Source organism: Equus asinus, chromosome 15, assembly GCF_041296235.1.
Source record: "Equus asinus isolate D_3611 breed Donkey chromosome 15, EquAss-T2T_v2, whole genome shotgun sequence".
Lineage (NCBI taxonomy): Eukaryota > Metazoa > Chordata > Mammalia > Perissodactyla > Equidae > Equus > Equus asinus.
This window is the reverse complement of record NC_091804.1, coordinates 7,105,161-7,130,977: the sequence shown is the minus strand read 5'-3', so window position 1 is coordinate 7,130,977 and position 25,817 is coordinate 7,105,161. Positions and strand designations below refer to the sequence as shown.

The 25,817-nt window shown below is 42.3% G+C and overlaps 2 protein-coding genes and 1 non-coding gene across 7 annotated transcripts in view; 1 reads left to right on the top strand and 2 right to left on the bottom strand.

Annotated features, from left to right (window-relative positions):
- Window positions 1-161: 161 nt before the first annotated feature.
- SNX5 (sorting nexin 5) lies at window positions 162-25,175 on the bottom strand. Of its 3 annotated transcripts, XM_014838943.3 has the most exons (14): window positions 25,035-25,175; window positions 24,714-24,796; window positions 14,493-14,597; window positions 13,117-13,227; window positions 12,077-12,198; window positions 10,492-10,615; window positions 9,699-9,794; window positions 8,413-8,518; window positions 8,252-8,327; window positions 7,940-7,979; window positions 7,766-7,852; window positions 5,841-6,000; window positions 2,331-2,416; window positions 162-953 (listed from the first exon to the last, which is right to left on the bottom strand). In XM_014838943.3, the coding sequence occupies exons 2-14, from the start codon at window positions 24,762-24,764 to the stop codon at window positions 903-905; spliced, it is 1,215 nt and encodes a 404-aa protein (XP_014694429.1). In that variant the 5' UTR covers window positions 24,765-24,796; window positions 25,035-25,175; the 3' UTR covers window positions 162-902. The 3 variants fall into 3 exon arrangements, with proteins under 3 accessions (XP_014694429.1, XP_070341626.1, XP_070341627.1); XM_070485525.1 differs by lacking the exons at window positions 24,714-24,796; window positions 25,035-25,175 and adding an exon at window positions 24,253-24,521; XM_070485526.1 differs by lacking the exons at window positions 24,714-24,796; window positions 25,035-25,175 and adding an exon at window positions 15,756-16,137.
- On the bottom strand, window positions 19,359-19,595 carry LOC123277490 (small nucleolar RNA SNORD17). Its single transcript, XR_006514441.1, has one exon. It is a non-coding gene; the product is annotated as a small nucleolar RNA SNORD17 (small nucleolar RNA).
- Window positions 25,149-25,817, top strand: part of MGME1 (mitochondrial genome maintenance exonuclease 1) — a 16,037-nt gene continuing 15,368 nt past the window's right edge. The window contains exon 1 of one of the 3 annotated variants that reach the window (XM_044748842.2): window positions 25,149-25,287. The gene's annotated coding sequence lies outside the window, so the exon portion shown is untranslated. Of the gene's footprint in view, window positions 25,288-25,317; window positions 25,450-25,817 lie in introns of those variants that run through there. The other 2 variants (XM_044748841.2, XM_070485527.1) reach the window with 2 other exon arrangements.

The following is a 25,817-nucleotide window of genomic DNA, read 5'->3' as shown; positions in this document are numbered from 1 at the left end:
GGGGACCTTCTAACAAGTGGCCTGTAGGACTCAACAGTGTTAAGACGAGAAGAGGCCAGAAGTCTGGGCAGATACTGAAGCTCTCACCACTGCCCAGGCTTAGCTCAATGGCAGCCCAGGGACCCACTTAGCCTTGTTTCCCACAAAAACACTCCATATGGTAGCATGGTTTATTACTTTATTATACATTTTTATAAAACGTCCAAACACACTCATACCCCCACTACCATTAGGGAGGGGCTTCACATCTTAATGCAGACCTGGTGATCTTCTAAAGCAGCCCGTACTGTTTTTATACTCTTAAGATACGCCTCTCCCCTCAAGTATTTATATCCCAACTACAAAAACGGAGCTGCAAAGGGTATATAAAGATAAATGAGATTTTCCTTCTCTTGTTATAGTACAAACACTTCAGGTGACTAGAGAAGCACGAGTAAGAAGGGGGCGAAATCATCTAACTAAGGAACGGAATGTCTATGTTACCTGTAAGAAGCTGAATTACTGGCTGCAATAAAGCAAGTGGTTTGCAGGGACATGGGCACATCAAACAGCAAGACAACGCATGCCAGGCAATTTGCTTCTACTTGTTTCCAGAAGGCACATGTTTCCTGCACCGTTTCTTAACAATGAAAGACAAATTAGAGGAGAATCCAGTATTTAGATTCTGCCCACTTTGAGGTATTAAATGTATAAGGAAAAGATTAGTTATATCCAAATAGCATGCAATACAAATATTTTTAAACCAACATGGTTAAGAGTTAAGATTTTTAGAAATCAAAATATTTATTCACAACATGATTTTAAACTAAAGTCGAAGGTAATAAATCTTCCGTGGCAATGATTTAAGTGCAAGTGATGCTGGCTTTCTTCACATTCATGTCCTTCATTCGGAGAAGAGGAGATCAGTTGTTCTTGAACAGGTCAATGCAGCTCTGCAAGAGGGAGACATTGTTCTGGAAGAAAAACAACAAAGCAGAGCAATGAATCGCCGTGGAGTCGAAGACTTCCTATACATCTGTAAGAATTAAATTCACCAACTCAGCTTTTCACAAGTGATTTGAAGCCAACTAAAGCGGGCTGACGCTTTTCTTCATCCAATCACAACTGAGTCACAAACGTAAACCTTTTGCCCCAATTTCCTATTGGCAAGCTCCTCTCCCTCAGAGGGTCTGGGAGTGCTGCCTGGGGGAGGCTCACCGCTAAAGAGCCAGCGGTCACCCCTCCAGCACCTCCGCCGCCCCCACCCCAGGTGTGTCCCCAACACAGTCATGCCAACTGCACTTACTATGACTTAACCTACGTGCTATATAAATGAGTTGTTCTGTGAAATCAAAGGCCCTGGAAAGACTGGATAAAAAGTTGCTAAAAATTAGTTATGGATGAGATTAACAAAAGATAAATATTCACATAGAACTTTGAACAAATTGCTTTACAAAGTTCTCACTTTTAGAAAACTTACAACACCCAGAACAGTATGGGTACGATTTATGTATAAATCATACTTTAAATTCCAATTTGAAAGGTCACACACAGCAGGGCTCTGACTTAATCCAGAGGCAAGTGAATAAACACACTTGCGTTGTAATCGAAACACACAAATGTTCGAGACCTCCTTGCTTTAACCAACGTTATGACCAGTGCCAGCTCCTGCCGCCAACGGCTCCCTGCTGACCAAAGGGCCACCCTGGCTGCCTGGACCAGACGGCACTCTGCAGTACAATCCTGGCTCCACCCAGGAGCCACCCACCCAAAGGGCCATGCCCAGAAATTCTGAGTGAATGGGTCTGGCTTCCAAAATTCTTTTAAAAGCTCCCTAATAGATTCTAATGTGCACCCAACATTGAGAACCACTGTTCTCTACCTTTTCTGCGCTAAATTAAATTACAGATATTAACTACATAAGGAAGTTTTTCTTCCTTTCTAAGCCAAAAAGTAATTAGTATCAGAAGACACTTAGCAAACTATTTATTTTGAAAAAGGTTTTCCATGAAAATTCCACATAATGAAGAGCTTATAAAGGGTATGATGGATGCGTTCACAAATTATTAGAACAGGTTCTCCAGAGTGTGGCCCACAAGAACTTTGAGGAAGGCAGGGTAGCCACCATCAAGAGAGCTCTGTTCTTGTCAAAAGCAGTATTTCATCAAGACATTATGGATTTTCAGTTAGCAGTGGAAAAAATACTTCAACAAATGGCTCTCACCTACAATAAAGGGGATTAAAACCACAAAGCAAACCCCACCTGCCTGATGAAACTGGGATCGTGAATTGGGAAATAACTAGAAAAAAACCCAAAAAAGCTGTTGGCTTGCTTTGAAGAAAACACTTACCCTGGCATGCTTTATTTCCAGTTCAGACATTTCAATTAGATTCTTTCTAAATGCTGCCACTCTCTTTCTTTTGAAGTTGACTAGTTCTACAAAAGAAAGTTTACCAAGAAAAGTTGAAAATTTTCATCTTTAACTTCCAAATACCATTCTTACAAATAAATGATCTCTGAAGCTCTGATGTACCACCATATTTTTACTATCGCTGCAATTGGGACACATACCAGACGTTTTGGGGACACCACAGTGATGTGCTTGCCATTGTCTTCACGTGAGCACTGAAATTTGGAGAATGGCCACTGACTACTTGGAGAATTCTGAACTGGGCAGCCTCACCCTTAACCTCTAGGCATCAACACCTGGAGAGAGGGCTGGGGAGATGTGAGCCACCAATGGCACCACTGTGCCTGCGCCAATGGCTTCTTTGGTTTTGTTTTTTTAATGTATTATTTTTAAACTTTGAAAACTGTTACTCTCATGTTCAGACAGCTTTTTGGTAGATACAATCTGTAGGACATGCTACCTTTACAGTTATCCTTTCCTTTCCTACTGCCACTGTCAGAATTCAGTATTAATACCCTATTAGAAATTAGGGTAAACCAAAAGTATGTACTTACTCCCTTCTACACTTTCAAAACTTGGTGAACTGAAGCTCTCTGCCTTGCAGCTTTCACCATCACATCACTCCTTTGGTCACAACCCTCCCTAGTTCAAGCTGGTACTCCAAGGTACTCAGGAGCAAACTCACCCTCCTGTATCATTACAAGTACACAGCACTGTCCAGCAGAAATATAACACAAGCAGCCACACTAACAAGTAAAAACTTGCAAAAGATTTTTATAGTAACGTGTTAATGACAATACCTTGAATATACGAGGTTAAATAGGTCTTCCCAGGTGTCAAGATAAACTCGCCTCCTCCCTCTCGGCCTTGTTCCTCAGGACCAGGACTCAATGCTAACCCTCCTATCTCCAACCACACCATTGTTTGTACTATGTTCATTCAACTGATTAATCAGTTCAGCCACAAATCTTAGAAGGAATTTGGACCAACAGCAGACAGGCTAAGACTCACTCATCTCAGCATTCTACAGAATACTCTACTTTTAAATATCATACACCCAGGCTTACATATTGAATAAAGAAGATAAAATCTAACACAGGAACAAACTTTAGGCAATAAGGACAGGCAGGCCTACACTGGCACCATTTTAAAGCTTTGTGGTTTTTCTTTAATCTCCTCTAAAAGTGTCAAAGCCACTAAACTCTGGCCTACATAATAACCTAAGATTTCCACTCAGTTAATTATGAACTGTGTTTTCCTTATAAATTTAAATTAGGCGTTACAAAAGGGCAAGATTTTAAGAATATGGAAGCAAGGAGGTGCTTTCTTTGAAAGAATCCAAGACAGCCACGTGAGCATGTCTGCATGCCATTTGCAAAGTTTTCATAGAGAGAAGCTGTCTCTTACAGTTAAGGCATGATAATCCTGAACAGAAATGAGCTGAGACAAAGGAACAGACCTCTGTGCACTGCTATTATCAGGACATTTCCAGATATGCCTACATTTCGGAACTACAGAGTTCTGAGAAAACAAAGTCTTAAAATGAGATAAGGATTTCTCATGGAAACTGAGTTTTGAGGGGGTGGAGGAACATTCTGAGGGTCAATCAAGTACAGCGTCCTACCATTACATTCACATTCCAGAGGAGTCTTTTTTTTTTTTTTTTAAAGATTGGCACCTGGGCTAACAACTGTTGCCAATCTTTCCCCCTTTTTCTTTCCTGCTTTATTTCCCACCACCCCGCCCCACCCCGGTACATAGTTGTATATCCTAGTTGCAGGTCCCTCTAGTTGTGAGATGCCGCCTCAAGGTGGCCTGATGAGCGGTGCCATGTCCGCGCCCAGCAACCGAACCCTGGGATACCGCAGTGGAGCGCGCGAACTTAACCACTCGGCCACGGAGCCGCCCCCCGGAGGAGTCTTTACACTTTATGCTCTGGCATGTTCTATGGCCCCTGAGAACTAGAGGGCAGTGAGCTCCCCCAAGGAAAAGACTACATATCACACTGATATTTAATGGAAATGGCACACCATCTCCCAATACACTTAAGCTATATTAAAAAGCCTCCTACTCTGGAATGGGGGAAGGCAAGAAAGAACCCTGCGGATAGGGACTGGAACTGAATCATCATTATGGACGCCTGATTCCTCAAGCGTGTGTGTTTAGCTATGTGTATGTGCATATACTCCTACTTTTCCTGGAAGGCAGCTGAAGGGCCTAGAAGCAGAGACACCCCAGGAGCAATGAGCACACTTAGCACCCAAATCTTGTTACTATTCTGTAAGTAAAAAGAACTTGGAAGAAATGGTGATTTCGAGGGCTAGAGGAGAAAGGTGTAAGATTAGCATAAAACTAATTGCGCAAAACAAAGGGACCACCAAAGGGACATGCCAACTTAAAGGTCTTCCCACTGGCTAAGTCTGGTCAATTTGAGCACCAAAATAACTTAGTACAATGAATTTTAACACTATTTTCAAAGATAGGAGTCCGTGACTCTAACACAGATGACAAAGAAGGACATGTGGGAAAGGGAAGGCTTGTGCTTAAAGGATAATGCCAAGTGCTAACTTGGAAAGTGAAAGAGAGAACTGCAGGAGGCAAAAACCACCTTCCTGCAACCACCAGGGCAAAGGCTGGCTCAGGCAAGAATCAGCAACACAGGCTGAATTTGGGGAGGAAGTGTGATCAGGAGTAGGATATATACATGGTCTTAAATTGTCTCCTCAGACTAATTAGTGGCACGGGAAAAAAAGTATTAGGTACACACTGGAGAGAATTGGACAACACTGAATGAGTCATCAAAATTAACACCACAAATAAAGGAAAGATGAACACAACATACCCACAGATGCGATACCCTAAGAAGATGGATTATTTATGTAGCATTCTGTTGGAAATGCATAATCAGAATCTAACCATGAGGAAACAGACTAACTGAAAAGTGAGGAACATTCTATTTGCAAGAAGTTGTTATTACGGTCTTCAAAAAGGCAAATGTCACTGGAAAAAAAAAAAAAAGAAGGCTGCAAAGGGTTCCTTCTAAATTAAAGGAGACTTAAGAGCTATGATATCTATACACAATCCTAATCTGTAGGACATTACTGGGACAACAAAATGAGAATACAGACAGTAGGTTGTATCGTATCAAAGTTCCCCACAGTTGCTAACTGTACTGTAGGGATCTAAGAGATACACACAACAAAAATTTTAGGGATAAAAGGACCACGGTGTGTACACCTTAACCTCAAATGGTTCAAGAACAAAAAGCCAGATGTGTGCATGAACACACACATGTGGGAGCACACGTGCACGTGACAAAGGGGCAAACCGGACAGCTAGGAGACTCCAAGGATATATGGGTGTTCCTCGTATTATTTGTGCCACTTCTCTCTGTAAGCTTGAAATTATTTTCAAATAAAAAGCAAAAAGTAAAGAGTAGCTCTGCTCAACCTTCTTTTGCAGATTCAGAAAGCTGTTCAAATTTCTGGCAGCATTCCTGCTGGTGTGCTTCAGCCAACTTGACGTCTCTGCTTTTTAACCGGGCCTTATCCAAGGCTTTGTTTGAGTTCTCATAGTCAATGAGGGCTTTAGTGCGTCTGTATAAGAGATCCTGAAAAGAAAATTAACAGACAGGACATGGTAGTTAAACCTATCCTAAAAAATCTCTAGAGAACAAAACAGGAAGAATAAACATCTAACCTACTCCAAAAAATAGCCCAAGTACCACAGTGCCAGTGCCCTGCCTGAAATGTTGGACCACAAGAATCCAACTAACTCTACCCCTCCCCATTCTTCTTATTATTTTTAATCTCAAGATTAGGCTGTGAACAGCAACTCTTACAGCACCGTCGAGAGCTTTTTCAGATTTCTTTATATGGATCAAGAAAAAACCCCCAACAGTGAAGACGAAAAGATTTTTTTTCCTAGTTGATTCAACTATTTTAAGTAATTTCAGCAAGTTAACCACTGTGTATCAGAACACGTACAGTTACTGCTGGGCAAGTCAAGTGAGGCCGTTAGAGCACAGGGGGGCAATGAGGTATGACAGACACATGAGGTTCAATACACAACTATGTCTACTGTTGTGTACACTCAAAAAACTTATGTTTTTTGTCCGCTCTCAAGTCCATTAAAGTAGAGGATGAACTATAACAGATACAGTCTAAACGGTAAAAAAATATCCAAATATAAGACTAAGGAAACATGAAGGACAAATTAACTACAATAAACCAAACTATGGGGAAAATAATGAATTTCTACTTCCTGATGTTTTCTCCTTAGATACTTGCCTGTGTAATTTTATGTTGCCTGATTTAGTATAATGTACGAAAATAATTGAAACATTTTTGTTCAGGGCAGCGCAGATAGTGAAGGCATGTTTCACTCCCAAAGGTCATCCTGTTTATCACTTAGTCTTGCTTCTGCTAAATAATGCTTTAGGACTCAAAGGCTGCGGTGATAACTGCAATTCAGGAAAAACTCAAACTGAAAAATATTTTCTGCCTCAGAAATGGCCCTTTGGGCTTGAGTTTAGTTATGTCCCGCATGTAATAACCTATTATCCCTCAAACTATTATCTGTCTACTCAGCACCATCCCTCCTGATCCCAAGCAATACAAAGGACACAATACAACAAAAAGGCATGTCCCCATGAAAAGATTTCAACCTGGGGCAGGCCCCGGGGCCAAGTGGTTAAGTTCACGCCCTCTGCTTCGGTGGCACAGGGTTTCGTCAGTTTGGATCCTGGGCGTGTATATGGCACTGCTCGTCCGTCAAGCCATGCTGAGGCAGCATCCCACGTGCCACAACTAGAAGGACCCACAACTAAAAACACACAACTATGTTCTGGGGGACTTTGGGAGAAAAAGGAAAAACAAAATCTTAAAAAAAAAAAAAAATTTCAACCTAAAACGGGACTGGAGGATAGGAAATGGAGAATCTCATGCATGTGCCCTCAGAGGGGAATTTAACTGAGAGACTGATTTCCCATAAAACACCTGATTTACAGAAGACCAAGACTCCTCTCTGAACCAATGAACTTACGGCTTGGACTCAGGCTGAACTTCCTACCATGTGTGCTCCTGGACCGCAAATACAGCCCACCACAAGCCCACAACGGACTCATCTGCAGCTTGCTACAGCATAAGTTTGCTGAATCACAATTTCTCTGCTATTTCTGAATAAACCCAATTTCTGTAACTTGAGCTTGCCTCAGCTTATCTCGTTAGGTTGACATATCACTTATACAAACAATCCCGACAAATTCCTATCTTCCTTCATTTTTAACAAAAAGAATACATCACTAACACAAGACCTCTTCTGGGGCACGGCAAGGTGGTCTCGCAGTACTGAGAGTTAAAGAACTCCTGCCTTACCTTTGCAGCCTCTATGTTGAGCATGTAGTATCGAAGGAGTTCTGTCAGCTTTAAATCTTCGTCTGAGGAGACACGACTCTCTACTTTCTATTTAAAAAAGGAAAGGTCACCATCATTAGGCAGAATGCTACAGATTATGAAACGTGCTATGAAGACCAACATAAAAGTCCTTACCCTAAGTTTTTCAAAAAGTTCAGCAACCTTCAAGAGGTACCTGAAAATAAACACGTGATTTTGGTTTATCAAAAGGATGATACCACATTTGGTATAGAAGTGCTGAGTCCCTGACAAATGTCCTAGAAGTGTCTGCTACGTTCAGAGGGTGTGTAAGATTTGAGTGCGGGAGACTATCGACTACACTTGATGAGCCTGTACTGAAGAGCGGAACTGAAACTATATAGTCATTACTCATTAGACTTTTCATTACACCACCCAGTGGTTTTCGACTAAGGGATTAGGAGAAATGCTTTTCCAACACAAACTTACTTTTTGATGACGGTGGGCTCTTCTAAAGCCAGGCTATGCAGACAGGCTGCAGTGTGGATATAGTCATCTGCAACATCTGCAGAAACAAGGACAGCCCTTTTTAGAGGAACACAGCTGGTACATTAGCAAAGCTAAGTGGCTAGTGGGCAAATTCTATTTACTTTTATGAGATCTGGTCATTTTGTCAGCTTTTGCACACGAATCCTTGATCCTATTATAATAGTTAATGAGGAAATTCTTCTCTTGCTCAAAGAAGTCATCTACCTCCTAAAAGGGAGGAAAAAAAAGAAATTTAAGCAGCACAACTTTTAAGACTATACGTATTTTGTATTAGAAGAAACATTAAGGAAATAAGCTTATGCATAACAAGTATAACCTTTACAGACCAAGGAAATACAAACTGACAAGATACCATTTCATATTCAAGATTAGCAAAAATCAAGTGCTGGCAGGATAAGCCAACAGAGAACCATTTTAAAGAGCCATTTAGCAATGCCCAGGAAAACCTGGGGGTGGGGGAGGATGTGGCTGGTTCCAGACTGGGAGGCAATGCTGGCACCTGGTTGGCATGGCCAGGGATGCCAAACATTTTGCAATGCACAAGAACAGGATAGTCTTGTACACTTTACACCAATGAGATAGTCCAAGAGTTTCCAAATTTCTGACAATGCCCTCTCTACTCAGCACCTATATTCTGGGCACCTTACTCAAACCCTCAAGTGGCAAAGGCAGACACCAGATAGTAACTGTTAAGGTAATTTAGTTTTAAGGGGGAGGGAAGTGTGGCTGAGGAGTGAAGAAATAAATAGCACCTGTGAAGGTAATAGGAGATTGTATATTGATTTCATTTGCTAGAACAGCACTATCCAATTCAAATATGTGAACCACACGTGCCATTTAAAAATTTTCTAGTAGTCACATTATACAAAGAAACAGGTGAAATTACTTTTAATATTCTACTTAATTCAGTATATCCAAAACACAAAACACTAGTGAGATATTTTACATTCTTCTCTTGGTATCTTTGAAATCTAGTAGGTAAATAAAATTAAAAATTTAATCCCTTAATCGCACCAGCTATCTACATATCAACTGCCACATGTTACTGGGGATATACCAAAATGGACAGTGTAGTTATGGAGAATGGCATGAAATACTGATCTTGTAGCTTGTTTTTCTACTTTTAAAAAAATAATGGAGTAATCTCTCTCCTTACAGAAAAGGAGAAAACAAAGACTTAAGAGTGGGGAGGTTCTTATCCCTTTCTCCTGGGAGTGAACAGGGTATTTTGGGAAAGTAAGTGAAAATCCAATGAGTAGATGAAAACTTCTCAAATTTATTTACATTTCTGAGGTTAATACTACTTGTTTCACAAATCTCTCTTCTGAAGAAATAAAAGGCCATCTATTCACATTAAGAATTTTCTAAAACACTGAAAGCCACTTACCTTAACTCCAGAAAAAAGGACTTCATCAGCACTTTTCACTACACTTTTGAAAAAGCCACCAAACATCTCTTTGGTATTTTTCCGCCTAACACTTAGCTGAAGAGAGAGAATTCCAAAATAAGAGTTTATGGTATGTATATTTTTCTAGGTTCTTTTAAAGACATCCTGAGTATATTCCAAGTAATACTGTTTACTAGTACAGGCATACACATAAGCTAACTTTGAGTCCATCTTAACCACCAGATCTAAAATACTGAATAAAGAGCTAAACCTAAACGCAGGGCATAATTCTAGAAGTGTGGCTTAAGAGGTATTTTGAACAACTATCTAGGCACCAAGACTCAGGGGCTTTTAAATCCTTGTAGAATTATTGTCCTGTCTATGCTGTTTATCAAACTTCACTGGTTAGAGGACGTTGAGGAAATTTCTAAGTCAGGTCTTACCCTCATACATATTAAGTAACAAGAAACATATTTATTTTTTAAAAAAGCATAGAAGTCTCCTTTCAACAAAAAGCCAAGAAGAAAACAAATGTGGATCAACTGAAGTTCCCTCTAACAATCCCAAACTTAACTGGAGGAGAAAACGAGTTTTTACAAGGGGAGAAAGTTCAAAATCTTTAAGCAATGTTTTATGAAAATCCCTACACTATGGATCTATGTGGAGGGGACAGTGGCATCTAAAAAGGGTTTCCATTGTGTTGGTAAGGAAGTCAGATCTTTAAAAAGTATACTTTTAAGTATAGCTTTGTACATTTTAACTCAATCATTGAAAGGGAACAAAAGTGCCTTACATCCTGATCATATTCCAGGAAAACATGGAAGTTGCGATCTTTACTGAGAATAGGGTGCGAAGAGAGCCGCTGAAGAAAGACTTCGTGGGAGGACACAGTCTTCTTAAAGACAGCAAGATATTCACTGAAAGAGAAGTGCACGGGCATTCACTTGGCACCTCTCAACTAACTGACCGATCCCGACCCCAGTTATCTCATCATTATGCTCATGACACTAAGCAAAATAGCTGAAGTGGACCAAAACATTTTTAGCACAACTTTCTATCTAATTAGGTAAAAAGGCAAGCTGAAAATTTTGCAATCTGTGGAATGAGCTAACCAAAGGGAAACGTGGTATTGTAATGAGTTGACAGAACAAGTCTGTGAAGCCCCAAACCTACATGCAATTCCTGCTAGACACAATCCCTGTATCTAGCAGCCAAAGACCGCTAGTGTCTTTAAAACAATGAACACCCTTTAAATTGGCAGCCATGGACGCAGCATTGAGTCTAACAAGGCTTGGAATTATCAGAAATTATAAAGTGACTTTAACTCAATCTAGAGACTAAAGATCACTCTAAACAACCCAGTGATAGGAACTTGAGCCCGTGGTGCTGATGCTTTATCCTCAGAGCTGAGCATTACAGACACTCAAGTGCGTGCTGAATGATTCAGTACCTGGAGGCGTGTGACCGCCAGCCCTACATAATATGGGCTTGGGACAGAGCCCTGAAGAGACCTGCTGAAATGGGCACCGGAATTCCAACACACTGATGGTGGAAGAGGGGCGGGAGCCAAGGTAAACAAGTCCAAAGATGGTTTCAGAACAAACTTCAACGCAACCCCCAACTATGATACAGAATAAAGAATCCTTTTTTATTTGAAATAATTAAATCACAACAGATAGAAGATACGCTTCCTGTGGGCCTGCACTTCTTTCAAACCATGAATGTGGTTATTATTTAGACTTTCTTCGTAACTGCATTCACTGCAATCTAGTTTCAAATATACTTTTAGTAACCAAACTTCAGGGATGAAAGCTTCGTATACTATCCAAAGCCTGAAGAATTACTTATATGGGAAGGGGCCGGCCCTGTGGCCGGGTGGTTAAGATTGCACGCTGTGCTTTGGCAGCCCAGGGTTTCACCAGTTTGGATCCTGGGTGCAGACCTAGCAACGCTCATCAGGCCATGCTGAGGCGGCGTCCCACACAGCACAGCCAGAAGGACCTACAACTAGAATACGCAACTATGTACTGGGGGGCTTTGGGGAGAAGAAAAGAAAACAAAACACTAACAAAAAGGATTGGTAAAGATAGGAAGGTTTATTTACTTCTTCACTATGCCAGACCAGGATTCCATAACAAGTACCACCAACCCAGGGAGAACAACTAGTCTACCCAGCGCCACTAGTCTCAGGGAGTCAACGTCTAAAGTACAAAGACCACGCTCCACATTCCACAAGATGCAGTTTTAGAAGACAGCACTAGGCAACTAATTAACTGCTATACTTTTACAAAGTTAGTTATCAGGTTCTTTTCATTTCTGTACATCACCACTTTTCTTCTCCTCAGAAGATTTAAGCCCCATTAAGAAAACCCACTTACGCTTCCAACTCTTGCTTCATCTTGGCAAATTCTTCTTTGGTCATAGACCCTTCACCCTCTCCCAGTTTCTGCATCTTCTCTCGAGGGCCATCAAAGTCAGGCTTTGTAGGAGCAGGTGGAATCTGCAGCAGAGGCAGGAAACTCATGAGCATCCTTGTCCCAGCAGTTGCTGTTCTAGTCGGTGCCTATGCACAGCAGGCAGCTAGTCCAGCAGCTCCTCTCTTAACCATATTCCTTTGGCCATCTAAAAGTGTCCTCCCCACAACTGGGCGCTAACTTTGATATCATTTGTTCAGTTTACCCATTACAGACAATTGGTAGGGTACAAAAGCGTTTATCCTGCTTTAACGTCAGTTTAAAACACATATATTACAATCAATGCTAAAATGAAGCTGATGAAATACCATCAAGATCATATAGGCTCTAGCCTTCAAGAGGAATTTTTAATTCCAGAGGATAATCAAAAGATTCTAATTTTGAATGAACAGAACATTCTTCAACACAAGCATCAGCACTAATTTTGTTTAATTATTTGGCCGGATTCTTCAGTCTGTCTGGCAGGATAAGCCATACTTAATTCTTTAAAACTGGCTAAGTCTCATCCCATAGCCACACATCAGCTCTCAAAGGCTGAGCACAAAGACAAGTGCCTCATCACTCCTTAAGTCAAGTACAACACTTTTGATAAACCTATTGCATACCATCGCCAATACTGAGGTTTTCCTAGAAATCAATTCTACTTGATGCCTAAAAGAAAATGCCAGAGAAACAACAAACTCAAAAGTATAAGACTCAAATCATGAAAAGGTTTATCCTCGTATGTTGTACAGAATGTAAGACTCTGCTGCATCTCATAGCTGCTAACACTATTCTTATGTATTTTAGACTTTACCAGAAACAGTACATAGTCTAGTTGGCAGATGAAATCACTGTTTTCACAATCCATTATAAAAACTAGATAAAAGTCTCTTTAAGCAAAAGGAACAGCAAAGTAGAAGAAACAGCTTCAGTAATTATTTGATTTTCCAAAATGCACTTACAATAAGCCCAGCATAGTCTGTAGTTTCAATAAGAGTGTCATGTAGCCACACAAAGTCTTCATGTTGCCTCGTAACAGAAAACTCCGGGCTCTGAAACGCGGGCAGCGTGGTCTGTAGAGAAAGGAGTGAGGAGTTAACTGCTAACCACTTTTAGATAAGTGGAGTGGGTTTCCCCGGCTGCACTATGAGGAAACTCTGAATAAAACATCACATTGAGATCCAGCAAATAAAAAAGCAGCAACACATAATCTCCCTGCCACTAGGAAAGTCATCACGAAAGATTCCACAAGTTTTTTCTTTTAAGGAATTCTTTTCACAAAACTCCACCTTTCAGGCCAACTCAAACAGATATAATCGTGTAGTCTTCACGCTGCCTCCTGAGTAACTGAGGTATGCTAAGCAAGCCACCAATGTAGTAAGAGAAAATCACGTGGGGAAGGACCTTATAGACAGCACGGATCTATGCTGGAGGTGGCATACACCAAGAGCTCTAGCATCAAACTGCCTGATTCAAATTGTGCGGTAGCCACGTCCTTTATTTAACTGTGGGCCACGGTTTCCTCACTTGTAAAATGGGGATAATGGAATACCATCATAAGGCTGTTACAGAGCATTCAATGTATTTTTTTTTAAACTAGTGTGGAAGATAAAGGAGGCTGAAAACATCCCTGGAAGGACCGACTCTGAGAAATTAAAACTTTCCATGTTTTTCAGATTGGCATATTGCTTTTGTCAAATTAAAAATTTGGAGGAAAAAAGTCTTTTGCATCACAAGAAATAGGGGGATGGAGCCAGCCCCATGGCATAGCAGTCAAGCTCGGCACCTTCCACTTTGGCAGCCGGGATTTGCAGGTTCAGATCCCGGGTGCAGACCTACACCACTCATCAGCCATGCTGTGGTGGCAACCCACATATAAAATGGAGGAAGACTGGCACAGATGTTAGCTCAGGGCTAATATTCCTCAGCAAAAAAATTAGCTGGGGTGAAGGCCAGAAACTTAGTAAACATGGGAAAAGCAAGTACTTCCTAGGCATGCAAATTAAAAACAAAAGTGGAAGATTCGAGCTGTGCTGACAGGTGGCTCCACACACATCACTTTGCATGGTTTGCTTCCTCATGGAGTAGAGTTCAAGCCACAATTACATCAGCAATGCCCACAGCCCTAGGGCTCCACCATAGTGGAAAATGCTGAAGCAAGAGCACTCATCTGATGCTCACTACAAGCAAGATAAGGGAAGTTCTCACTTGGCAGCAGTGCTACACTGCAATCAAATAGCAACCATTTCGGTTCAGGGTGTCTCCTTTCACATCCACTGTGAATAACAAGGCTGTAACCCAGCATTGTTTTTATGACTGAAGTCATTCTGTCACTTACCTTGGTGTGCACTGTAAATTTGACCTTATCTCTCTCACTGAGTGCATCAGGTATATCAATCTGAAGCGAGGGATCAATATTCAGGTCCACAGATACAGATCTCAGCTGAAATACAATTTTTGGGGGGGACTATTAGTCTCAAACTCGTTTTATTCCTAAAAAAAAGTATTCTTCCAAAAGTGGGAGCTAGTAATTAAAAAGCAGTGTCTACAAGATCATTTAGAACCAAGCCAGTTGAGACATATTCTAAGTTTATTTGAAACTGTGGGGAAACCTGCTCTTAAATGCACAGATGGATCCCAAGTATTCCTGTAATCAGAATGAAGTAACTATATGATTCCACTATCAGGTCCGTTACATTTTCTGTCTACATGAAAAATACATTTAATCAAATACTTAAACTGGACTAAGGCCTGAACTAGATAGAATGAAATCTTGAACTTCCTACATAAATGCCCAAACCAAGAACCTTCAAGAGACATTGATCAGAGTGTAGATCTATCTGAAAGAAGTTTAGAGACCAGGAAAACGCAAAGAAGGCACAGAGAACAGTCATGTGGTATGGGATCCTGGGTGGAAAGGTAAGAAAAATCCAGCTCAAGAGTGGACCTATTTATATTCAGGGACTGTTTTCAAAGAGATGAAAAATCTAGACACAAGAGGTGAATTGTAAAAACTAACAAAGATCTTAATTAGCAGAATCCCACCGTGATTACACATAAGTGACAAGTGTGAACACTGTCCTGGAAGCAAAAGTAACTGATTTTGTGAGTTGGAAATTCAGAAGAAAATAACACCCAACTCCATTTTTGACAGTTTAAAAAAGAATTTTGGGGAGAACTGGAACGTTCTGAACAAGTGACTAAAAATGGTTTTCCCACTAAATTTAAAGTATGATAAATTCCCTAATTCTTAAAGCAGATAAAGCTGACGGTCAATCTGAGGACCTGCCACAGATGAGGCATAAGAAACTTCATGGGCTAAGCATCTCACGTCCTCCTGGCCTCTCCTCTTAAACTGTACGCTAGTACTAAAGTAAAGCTGTCACAACACTGTAGACTACTGAACACAGGGCAAATGCCCAGTGAAGGCTGGAATTAAAAGGATGAGAGACGAGGCAATACTGAGGTATTTCCCTCTAAATCCCTTTGGATTCTTTTCTTCAAAATAAAAAGTTCAAGACGAAGGACTGATGAACTTAAACTTGTGAAACTAGAAAAACTAGTTGAATCAGGTATATAAAAAGATTAAACAGAGGCTGGCCTGATGGTGTGGTGGTGAAGTTCGTGCATTCCACTTCAGCAGCCAGAGGTTCGCAGGTTCCGATCCCAGGCGCAGACCCAGCACCGCTCGTCAAGCCATGCTGTGGCGGCATCCCACATGAGACAGCGGAAGACTGGCACAGATGTTAGCTCAGGGCCAAACTTCCTCACACACAAAAAAGTTTTTAATTGCAAAAACCACAGTTAACCCTACAACAATGGCTTTCCTCTAGGAGATAAGCTTCAAGTTCTGTCACCAGAACATGATTTTAACATCAGATGTTGGTCAAGATCACAATGTAACAGTCCCTCCCATCCCAACCTAAATACTTCTTTCAAATGAATACTTGATGACTTCTATGAACTATTTGCTTATTTGGCTTAATTTCCACATGTCCATTTATGAGATCTCTGCAAACAAAGATAAAGCTTCAAGGTCAAGGATACTTCATTTTATCACAACTGTGACTCTAGCTCTGACTTATTTCTGATAAAAGCTTCCTTCCTTCTGATAATTTACCACTGGGCAAATACAGTTCAAAAAGACCTCAAAATATACACTAAAATCTGATTGTAGAGAATATTCACCACCCCACCTATCTTATGTCGACAGCTGTCAGAGTCAGTACAAGAATAAAGCAGGGCAGGTATAAAAGGGGCAACAGACACGGGTGGAAAGATACGGCAGCCCAAGGGACAAATCTAAGGTGCATTTCCCTGAGCTCAGCAACAACACCATGTTTCCTGAGACTCCGTTTCCTAAAGAAGTCACAAGTCCTGGTTTCTAGCCATCTCTCAGTTTCTGAACATGCTGACAAATCCATTTTGGTTCACTACAAGCCAAGCAAAATCAGTGAGCCTGAGAGCTCCACAAGGACCACCTTTGGAATCAGGGTTGGAGGATCCAAGGGGAACGTAATCTAGTAAATGGCATTCGTTAAAGCACCAGTCAAAGCTACAAAGGTCTTTACCAGCTGCTTTTCGTTCCAGTGAACAATTATCTTCTGGTTTCACTTCTTTCCCCATACTCCCAACTGTATTGAGGTAACAGTCCAGACTATTTACTATACAACTATCTTCCTTCCTTGTCAGCACAGAAATAGTTTTTCGGTATAAGAGTGCAATGAGGACAAAAAATAATGAAAGCTGATGGAGGTTTTGAAAGACTGCCCTACAACAGGATAATCAAGCACTCAAGCTTCTCCAGCAGTAAGCATTTTTGCCTGGAACTATCACCAGAGGAAGAGTCAACTCAAACAAAAATCCAACCACATGACACGATAGCCCTAACCACCCAAAACCAAAACAACACAACACAAAATATAGACAACATGGAAAAGTCTGCATTTGGGCCTTAAAGAATTGTCTGAAAAGATCTTGGCAAAATTCTGAGCATTCAGGCCATGACCAACTCAGTGGTCCCCATTCACAAGTTAACTGAACTTCCTCACATTGTAGCATACAAACCTCCAGACAATGAAGCAGATAAATCATCAAGGAGTAAAAAGTTGTGAAATGTTGAAAGCTTCAAAGTCAGTGCTGTATCCTCACTCCGGAAGCACCAAGTATGATTAAAAGCTCAGCATTCCTCCTGCTTAGTCAATAAAACCAACATCCCAGAGCCCCATGCTACTTAGTATTTATATTTATATTCATATATTTGGTACTTGCTAAATAAATCACCAGGATGGAAGGGAAGGAGTGGGTGGCACCCCACCATATACTTCTCTCATAGCCACCTTTATCCCCTATCCTAAATAAGCACCTAGAGTACTACCTTGTCCTACTGGACAAGGGTGAGTCTGACTTGGGCTACAGATGTCAAAATGCCTTGCTAGAATGGCTGTTTAAATCAGTGGGGATTCAGAACCAAGCCCAACCTTATGTATGTAAGCTGAGTTTTCCATTTCCCAGTTCTCTTAGGTCACTTCTGAGAACCAAATTTAAAACATACCTGCTCTCAAAGGATGGAATGTTAAGTTTTAAAACTGACTTTTCATAGATTCCTACTGAAGCCACTGCATCACATACCCAAAGTTTTAGATGGAGTTTCAGTCCCCAACGTACTTCCCTCCTCCAGATTAATCCTTATAGTAAGGACAGAAGAAAACAAACGGGTAAACAAGCATTGCTTCATTTGGAAAGCAAATTTTTAACTGTTTTTAAGAAATCCGAAAGCTTGGTAAGAGAGTCTAAAAAGGAAAAAAACTGATAGAAAAATTTCTGTGCATTTCCTCACCTGCTCATAAGCCTCCCAGCTGGGGCAGCTGACACTGGCTGCCACACAACTCCACAGGCGCTCTCCCTGCTAAGGACCACTTTTGGTCCGAATCTCACTATGACTCACTTTGCTACAAGACTGAACACAATCTGCAAAACTCCCTCTTCAAGGGGTTTCATGGCTCACAGATGGCAAAGGGCATCTATGTGACTGGACAACACAGAAGGCTAGATTCTGAAATGCAAACCCAAGGTGGGAACAGAGAAGACATATACAGAAGGAAAAAAATGTTGTTACGGTGACTACAGACCTGAGTTTACACTAGAGCCATACGGCCAATGTGACAAGACACAATGGGAAGAAATCATCTCCACACTCACTGATCTGCCAGAATGGGAGCTAGCTGAACAGCAATTTAAATCGAACCAGTTTTGTACACAATATTAAATAGTCAAATATGCCAGTCCCCACATTGTCAACTTAACTCGGCTGCAAGGAAACTACTATAAACAGGAAAAAAAAATAAAGACTACTTGTATACATTTAAATTACTTCCTAGTGTCCCTTCCCAAAGCAGAAATGCACTTAGCCACACAAGCTGCATTAGTGTGTCTTCCCTTCAAATTGTTTCTTTCGCCTCTCTAAGGATTTCGCTTTGTTATCCTTTACCCCACCGCCCAAAGAACTAAGACCCCTACACCAGGAAGAGGGCCAACATGACAAGTCATCCATGAATGGTAAGTTGGCAGCATGGAGCCAAAACAGAGGCAAGAAGCTTGCCTTTTTTTGGTCACAGGAAGCAAGAAACAGGGTATATTTCAGCTAGAAAGGTACGCATACCTTGCCTAGTCCAATACTCACTAATGAGGAAATAAATCCAAAAATGTTACGCTACACACTCTATGTATGCATTAATTTCAAAAAACAAGACTCACTGGATACATACTTATGAAACAACATGTATTACTTTGTTACTGTTTCAACTCAACAGGAAAGTGCTCTACAAGAAACTTTAAAGCCATATCCTTTCTCCAAATCCCTTTATTGTACTTGAATTGTTAGTTTTCTTCCATCCTGAAGGTAACTAAAACCTGTTTATCTATATTCTATCCCAGCTTTTCATAGTGGCACTGGTGCATGAAAAACAACTGAATCGACTATAAGCAATATAGGAGCTCTGATTTCACAGCTATTTGTTCTCATCTCCTGTCCCACTCCCCCAACGCGGTTCTCCCCTTCCTATAATTTAGGCCTGCCAATAAATATCTTAGTCCACAAGGACAACAGAACCAAAGACTTCTAGAAAATCTCAGTCTACTAACATAGGTAACAGCTATGGAAGTTAGTCATAAGCTTGAAAAATTAGATAAAGAGCTGCAGCAAGTGATCAGATTTCCACCACTCATCTTGGTGAGATGAGACCCCAAGGGACCCATCCCTGCTGACACCAACCATTCTTACCAGTAGTCCACCAACACACAAGCTGTCCACAGTAGAACACCACAGACTGCCGGGTGTTTGGAGGCTACGTAACCCCGAGTTCCTAGAACAGGAACCGAGGCTTGGAAGAAGATCAGTGCAGCGCACTCAGCGAATGGATAAACTGAATCATCATTTCACAAGGCTGCAAGCCCATTACTAGTCAAATCCCAACACGGAACCAGAAAGAAGTTTAAACTAAATTACTGGTTTAAATAACACTCAATGCAAAAAATCCATCTAGTTACTAGATACTTGGATTATCTTCAAATGAATTAACAAAGCAAGAGTTGAATTATTCGGATGTAAGATCTCCTAGCACAGAAATTCTACTGGAGTCAACACGTCACTGTTAGAGGAAGCAGCTACAACAAATGAAAAACTAATTTCTTACATTCAAGGCTGAAGTCCTTCACTTACTGCCCACTTCCACCAAGCATCCCTCCCAAAAGTTCCCCGGGGTATTAAGTTCACAGCACTCTGCTACAAACTTGACATGTCACACATTACTCATTGTTGATGAGGGTTATTTAAGAACATTCACTGCCTGACCTTTATGATCTACCCAAGATGAAACAGAAACAGGTTTGAGAATAAAAAACAATTTACCTTCACCACCAACAAAGATGACTCAGCAGGATGGATAGAGCTGTCTGAGCTTAAGCCTGTGTCATGTGTTTGAGACACAATTGGCATGAAAGAGAAAAGGACGCCTGCTTCGTGGTGGGATTTCTTCCACTTTGAGTGGGAGGTACTATACATTTCCCAGACCATTCAGACGTAAATATTCCACTACCTCATTTTATCACTCAGATATCTGACAGCCACTAGGACAATGTTCCAGCTTTGTACTGCTCTTCATGAAAGACCAAGAGAAAGCTGAAAAGCTGGTGATAGCTGCATTTGTACTCCTCACCATTTACACTGATGCGAATGAAGGCTTAAGGGTCTGCCTAAACAAGTAAACTGTAAACTCTTCAGACAGAAGATGCATACCACAGATTACCATAAGCAGCTATTTCAGAGAAAATTATACTTTTCTCTCCAGACCACATAGCAGCGCCTGAAAAAGTTACATCAAATTTGCAAAAAGAAACAAAAGGGGGAGTGTCAAGCCAAGGACCCAATTTCTCCACCGAGTTCAGTTCAGTCCTTCCTCTACCTCTCAAACTGCAACTTACACACTCCTCCCTGGGTATTTATGGTCATGAAACAGTTGACAAATTCCATGTCCCTCTTTTAGGAGGGATGTCTTCTTAAGAGTAAGTCAATGGCCAACCAGCAAGTAACTAAGTGTTGGAGGTGAAGTAGCAGCTTTTTGGAAGCTAGATCACGCAGAGAAACTTCTCAATTTATACTTTAAAAAATAAGTTTGCCACATTCATGTGAGACACGACATCCTATAGCCATCTTCCTTCACTGTTTCAAAAAGACAGAACTTGCAAAGCTCTGGAATACTTTCCTCAAAATAACTGGGTTCAGTAAAAGTTACGTTGTTTCCCTAAATACTACCTAACTTCATTGCATGTGCCTTTCCCACTGGTTATCTGGAGCATTCAGGGTACTAACCTACGGGACGTATCTTGCCTAACTTTCTCAAGCAATGAGGCCCTGACAACACAGAAAGCAAATTGTTCCAAAAGGAGGATTTTAAGCCAAATTTTACCCTGCAGCACATTTCTCAGTGAGCTTCAACTCTGGGCCACAATGCTTTGCGGGTGCTGTGGCATCAGGGCTCCAGGTTTCCCTTGTCCAAAGTGGGCATGAACTCTAACATAGGAGCCGCCTGGCTGTCTCACTGTAACCCTCAACTGCTGAGAACCCGCTGAGGACAACCACTTTTTGATAGGGTTCCTCAGTATTAGGGGGGAAGCTAATTCCCAATAATTGACCAAAGACAGTCAATTATGCTTATGTTCTATACAGCACGCTATTTTCTTAGAATTTATCAATCGCAGACCTGAAAAAACTTGAGACAAACTGGCACACAAGATTAGCCTGTCATACGTTCTGTGTCACCCATAACATCACACCTTTTTAGAAGAGTTTAAACCAGTGATTCTCAACCAAGGGACATTTGAGAACGTCTGCATGTATTTTTGACTGTCACTACTGAAGGGAAAGGAGCTACTGCCACCCAGTAGAGACCAGGTATCTTGCTAAACACTAGACACTGCACACGACAATTCCCCACAACAAAAAATTACCAAGCCCAAAACGCCAACAGTGTGCAGGCTGAGTAATCCTGGTTAAACTAAAGACTACACTAGATGTTAGTCACTTACTAGATCTCACACCAAACGAGAATTTAGATCTCAGAATCTAGAAAATTCTATAATAGCCTCCCTTGGCCATTTCTTCCTACAGTCAAAAAAAAAAAAAAAAAAGTGAGCAGATCGTGACCTGCTTAAGTAGTATTCACAAATGGGGATCTTAAGACACTGTGTGCAAGTTACTGATCCAGAACTAAGGCTTGGGCAGCTCTGATAAGTCATGCCTCCTGAGTTCAAAAAAGAAAAATGAACCCAAGCAATTAAGTGTAACAGAAAACTTTATAGTCCATAAAAATTAGTGAATTTGGACTTGCTGCAGTAGTGGGCAAAGTTCAGGATTGCTTCTATACTAACAAACTGTAGGACACTTCTATCCAAGCTAGTGAAGAGTACAGTATCCTTAGAGACAACTTCCACACGAGTTAACAAAAAGCTACCTGCAAACCAGAGCACTAATGACTGGCTCTGCGAAGAGAAACCATCCACCCAAAGCCTGTGTAACCACCTAGTCAAACTTAAGGCCAAAGTGTAATAGCACCAGGCTGTAAGGGCCATCATCTAGCCTACGCAAAGCTTTTCCTAGCTGCTCAACTTATTTCAGTTCATTAGCAATTAAAAATCATAAAAAGTCTTGGGAGGCAATCACGAGCCACGTTCAATTTGCCATAGGTTTGCCAGACTAACGGGAACGAGACACATCACCACATTAAGATACACACTGAATCTGTGAGTGGGAACCTATCCACAATGCCCAGCTATTTAAATGACTTTTTGGTAAAACAGAAGGCCTGAGACCTAGAAGGCGCAAAATGACTGAAGACCAGAGTAACTCTTAATTTTTATGGGAACAAGGTTCTGCACAATCTCCAATTATTTCCCTCAACCTACTGAAAACTCTAGACACCGGACAACTTTCATCTATTGGGGGCAGAGGGCGCTAACAGTACTACTTTATCATGAAGATGAGGCCTAATGTTGCTAATACTTCAGTTAACCTTTTCAGGAGCCAGCTTTGGTAAAACCATACTTTTCTAAATTTAAAGATCAAAATACAATCTTTCCTATCAGTAGAAGACTAGTTAAAAATCAAGTTAATCGCGCAACTCTTCCCCTAAACTGCTTTTTGGGAAAAGGGACAAATCCCAACACCCTCAACTAAAGGATGAAACTAAATGCAGTGTCAGGCTGCCAGATACAGGCTAATGCTCCTTCCAGTTTTGCTCAACTAGCCCAAAATAAGTACTGTACAAGGATTCAAAATCCTCAAGAATCAAGTACGTCCCCTACTTTATTAGTGAGTCAAAGCCCCAGGAACGCCTATCCTCATGGAAATTCCAAAGCAAATAATCAAAGTTTAAACTTAAGACATTTTGGTAAAAATGTAAAATATTTCAGTTGACTAACAAAGCTGTACTACAGAAAGAATAGTTTGCCCAAGATCTGGCCTCCTGTGATTTCACTCGTCTCAAACTTCCTTTTGGTGAAAAGTAAAAACCACCTAGAGCTGATCCACAGCACAGTAGTATCAGAGACCAGCAAGCAAAATGCAACCATGCACTAAGGTAATACTTAATTTTTATTATTTCCTTATTTTTGTAATTAAAAAATCAGAAGGAAAATAATTATATATAATCCTTTCCTGTAGCCACTAAAGCCAGGAGGCAGGAAATAGCCTTCACAATCCTACTCAGGTTTTGCTGAAGGATCCGAGTGTTACGCAACTTACTTTAAAAAGCAGCAACGATGTACCGTACTAACAAATAGGAAGGTCGGTTAAAGCAGTTAAGTCCTTCTAAATAGCTGTCTAAAACAGATTCTGGATCAAGCAAAGAAGGTACCAAGAAAAACAAATTTTTAACTGCTATCAAAATTCCTATTCATTTAAACTTCTAGAGAAAACTACCTGGGGAATGTTCTAGAAAGAATAGTAGTCTTGAGTTCCCACTTTCAGTTTTAGTTAAAAAAAAAAAAAAAAACAATTTACTTCTTTCAACTTTCAAAGAATACCCCAACTAAGACCACACCTTCACGCACAACATGGCTTTCTGGTAACTAAGACAGCAATAACACCCTTGTTGCAACAATCCAGCGGCTGGGTGTGAACTTCACTACTTACTGGATGAAAAAGTGTCCTGAAAGGCACTGTGGATGAAAGGCACCTTTGACTTTTAAATAGATTTAACTTTTTAAGATGACTTCCAGGTTACTTAAATTTGGGCGCGCCTTGTATTTTTACATTATATTTCTTTTCCATTTCCCGTCAGAAAAACTTTCCTGTTGAAGATTCCGCACACAACGTTGTGGCTCACACCACCTCTACGCGTAAACTGTGAAAGCAATTTAAACGTAAAGGACCAATAAAAGAGCGTAGACTTGTCTCTAAATCTTTAATTGGCTACGGTGACCTGAATTTACTGCATGAGTTACCTTCTAGATCTCAAGGTTTAATCAACACGAGGATAATTTACATAAATATGCAACTTTTAAAAGTAAAAACCAAGTCCAACAAATATTTGAGCACCTACTAAAAGCTGCAGAACTCGAGCAGTGACGCATTTAGCGTTAATAAGGTTGTAAGGATCGTGCTTCAGATGCTGACTTGATGGAACTTCCCCAGTATTTGGGCCAAAAAGTTTTTTCTCAAAGGGGGGAAGGGACAGTTTGAAGGCAACAAAACCAAACTCGGCCGTTTGTTGCATTTACGTGAACTTCCCGTTCACCGTCCAGTCTGCACGAATCCAAGCGAAGTTTTGGTAACTTTTTCCAAGAACAGTCTCAGGTCTCCTGAGACGAGCGCCGGAGGCTCGCCACGCGGCCGCTCGGTGCTGGGCCCCGCGTCCGCGGCTCTCCTCGGGGAGCCCGGGGGCAGCTCGCTGCGCTCGGGGTCCGGCGGGTGCACGAGCAGCCCCAGAGCCCCCGGGGTCGCGGAAGGAATGGGGGGTGCGGGACCGCCTGTCCTGGAGCCTGAGGGCGGGGAGGGCCTCACCTTGCTGCGGTCCTCCTCCTGCTGCTGCAGCAACTCGGGAACCGCGGCCATGGCGACGCGGGCCTCGAGCGGGGGCCGTCTGGCTGCGCGAGGAAAGAAGAGGCTGGGCCGCGGCCGCCGTCAGGGCGCCTGTCAGGGGCGGCTGCGGCCCCGCCTCCGCTAGCCTCCCTGCCCGACGGCGGTGGGAGGCCTCGGGACTCCGCCACCATCCCAGCAGCCCCGGGAAAGGCGAGCGGCACGCCACGTGCTCCCCCAGAGCGGCCTCCCCCGTCCCCGCGGCCGTCATCTTGGAGCCGGGCAAAGAAGCTACGCGGGGCCTACCCTCGCTCCGGGCCACGCGGAAACCGCCGACCGCAGGGGCACCACGGCGACGCGGAGCTACGAACACTGCCAGCGAGGAGCGTTTCAAGAAAGACTACGCGGTAGCGTGGGGGAATTTATTGCTCAGCCAGAATCCAAGATGGCGGCGATCTGTGACGTAATAGGATCTCGCGAGAGCGAAAGGGCGCGATTTGAAAGTTCCCGCGCTTCCGCCCGAGGGGAGGGACTCCCCAAGGATCGCCAGTCTATGAAGGTGATCAGAAGCTAGGGGTGGGGCGTGAGCGCCGCAGTGCGTGCTGGGACCGCCGTTCTGGGGCGGGGCCTAACACGAGCCCAAAGCGCGGGACTAAGGAAAGTAAGGTCCAGGGAGGGTGTTGTCGTTCTGGAAGTTAAGCGAAGCGTGGTGGCTTCTGAGGTACCTACCCCTGCCGTTGGCCGGGCTTCTCTTTAAACCGTCGCTTCCTTAATCCTGACTCCCACCCGAGGGGCCACAGCCGTCCTGTCCTCACCTTGGTTCCACACGCATGGCGGCCCGCGAGGCTGCCTTCTGGGGATCACGGCGGTGGGCCCTGCCGACCGCCGCTTATTGGCTTGGGCCTGACGTGACCCTTCCGAAGCTCGGGTCCGCCGGCTGTTACATGGGGTCACAGTAGTACCCACCGGAGAGCGTGCGGGTTGCAGGAGAGGTCTCCGCACGGGATGCCCTGCACGGAACCCGGCGTTCAGGGGTCGGCGGGTAACGGGTGACTGCCCGTAATGGCCGCTGTGCGCGCGCTTTCCGTT

Coding starts and splice junctions, on each gene's coding strand:
- SNX5 (XM_070485525.1), bottom strand. CDS start 24,426: ATGCAACAAACGGCCGAGTTTGGTTTTGTTGCCTTCAAACTGTCCCTT. Junction 12,199..13,116: donor CAGACTATGCTGGGCTTATT/GTAAGTGCATTT, acceptor CCTCTGCTGCAG/ATTCCACCTGCTCCTACAAA. Junction 7,980..8,251: donor GAGCCCACCGTCATCAAAAA/GTAAGTTTGTGT, acceptor GTTTATTTTCAG/GTACCTCTTGAAGGTTGCTG.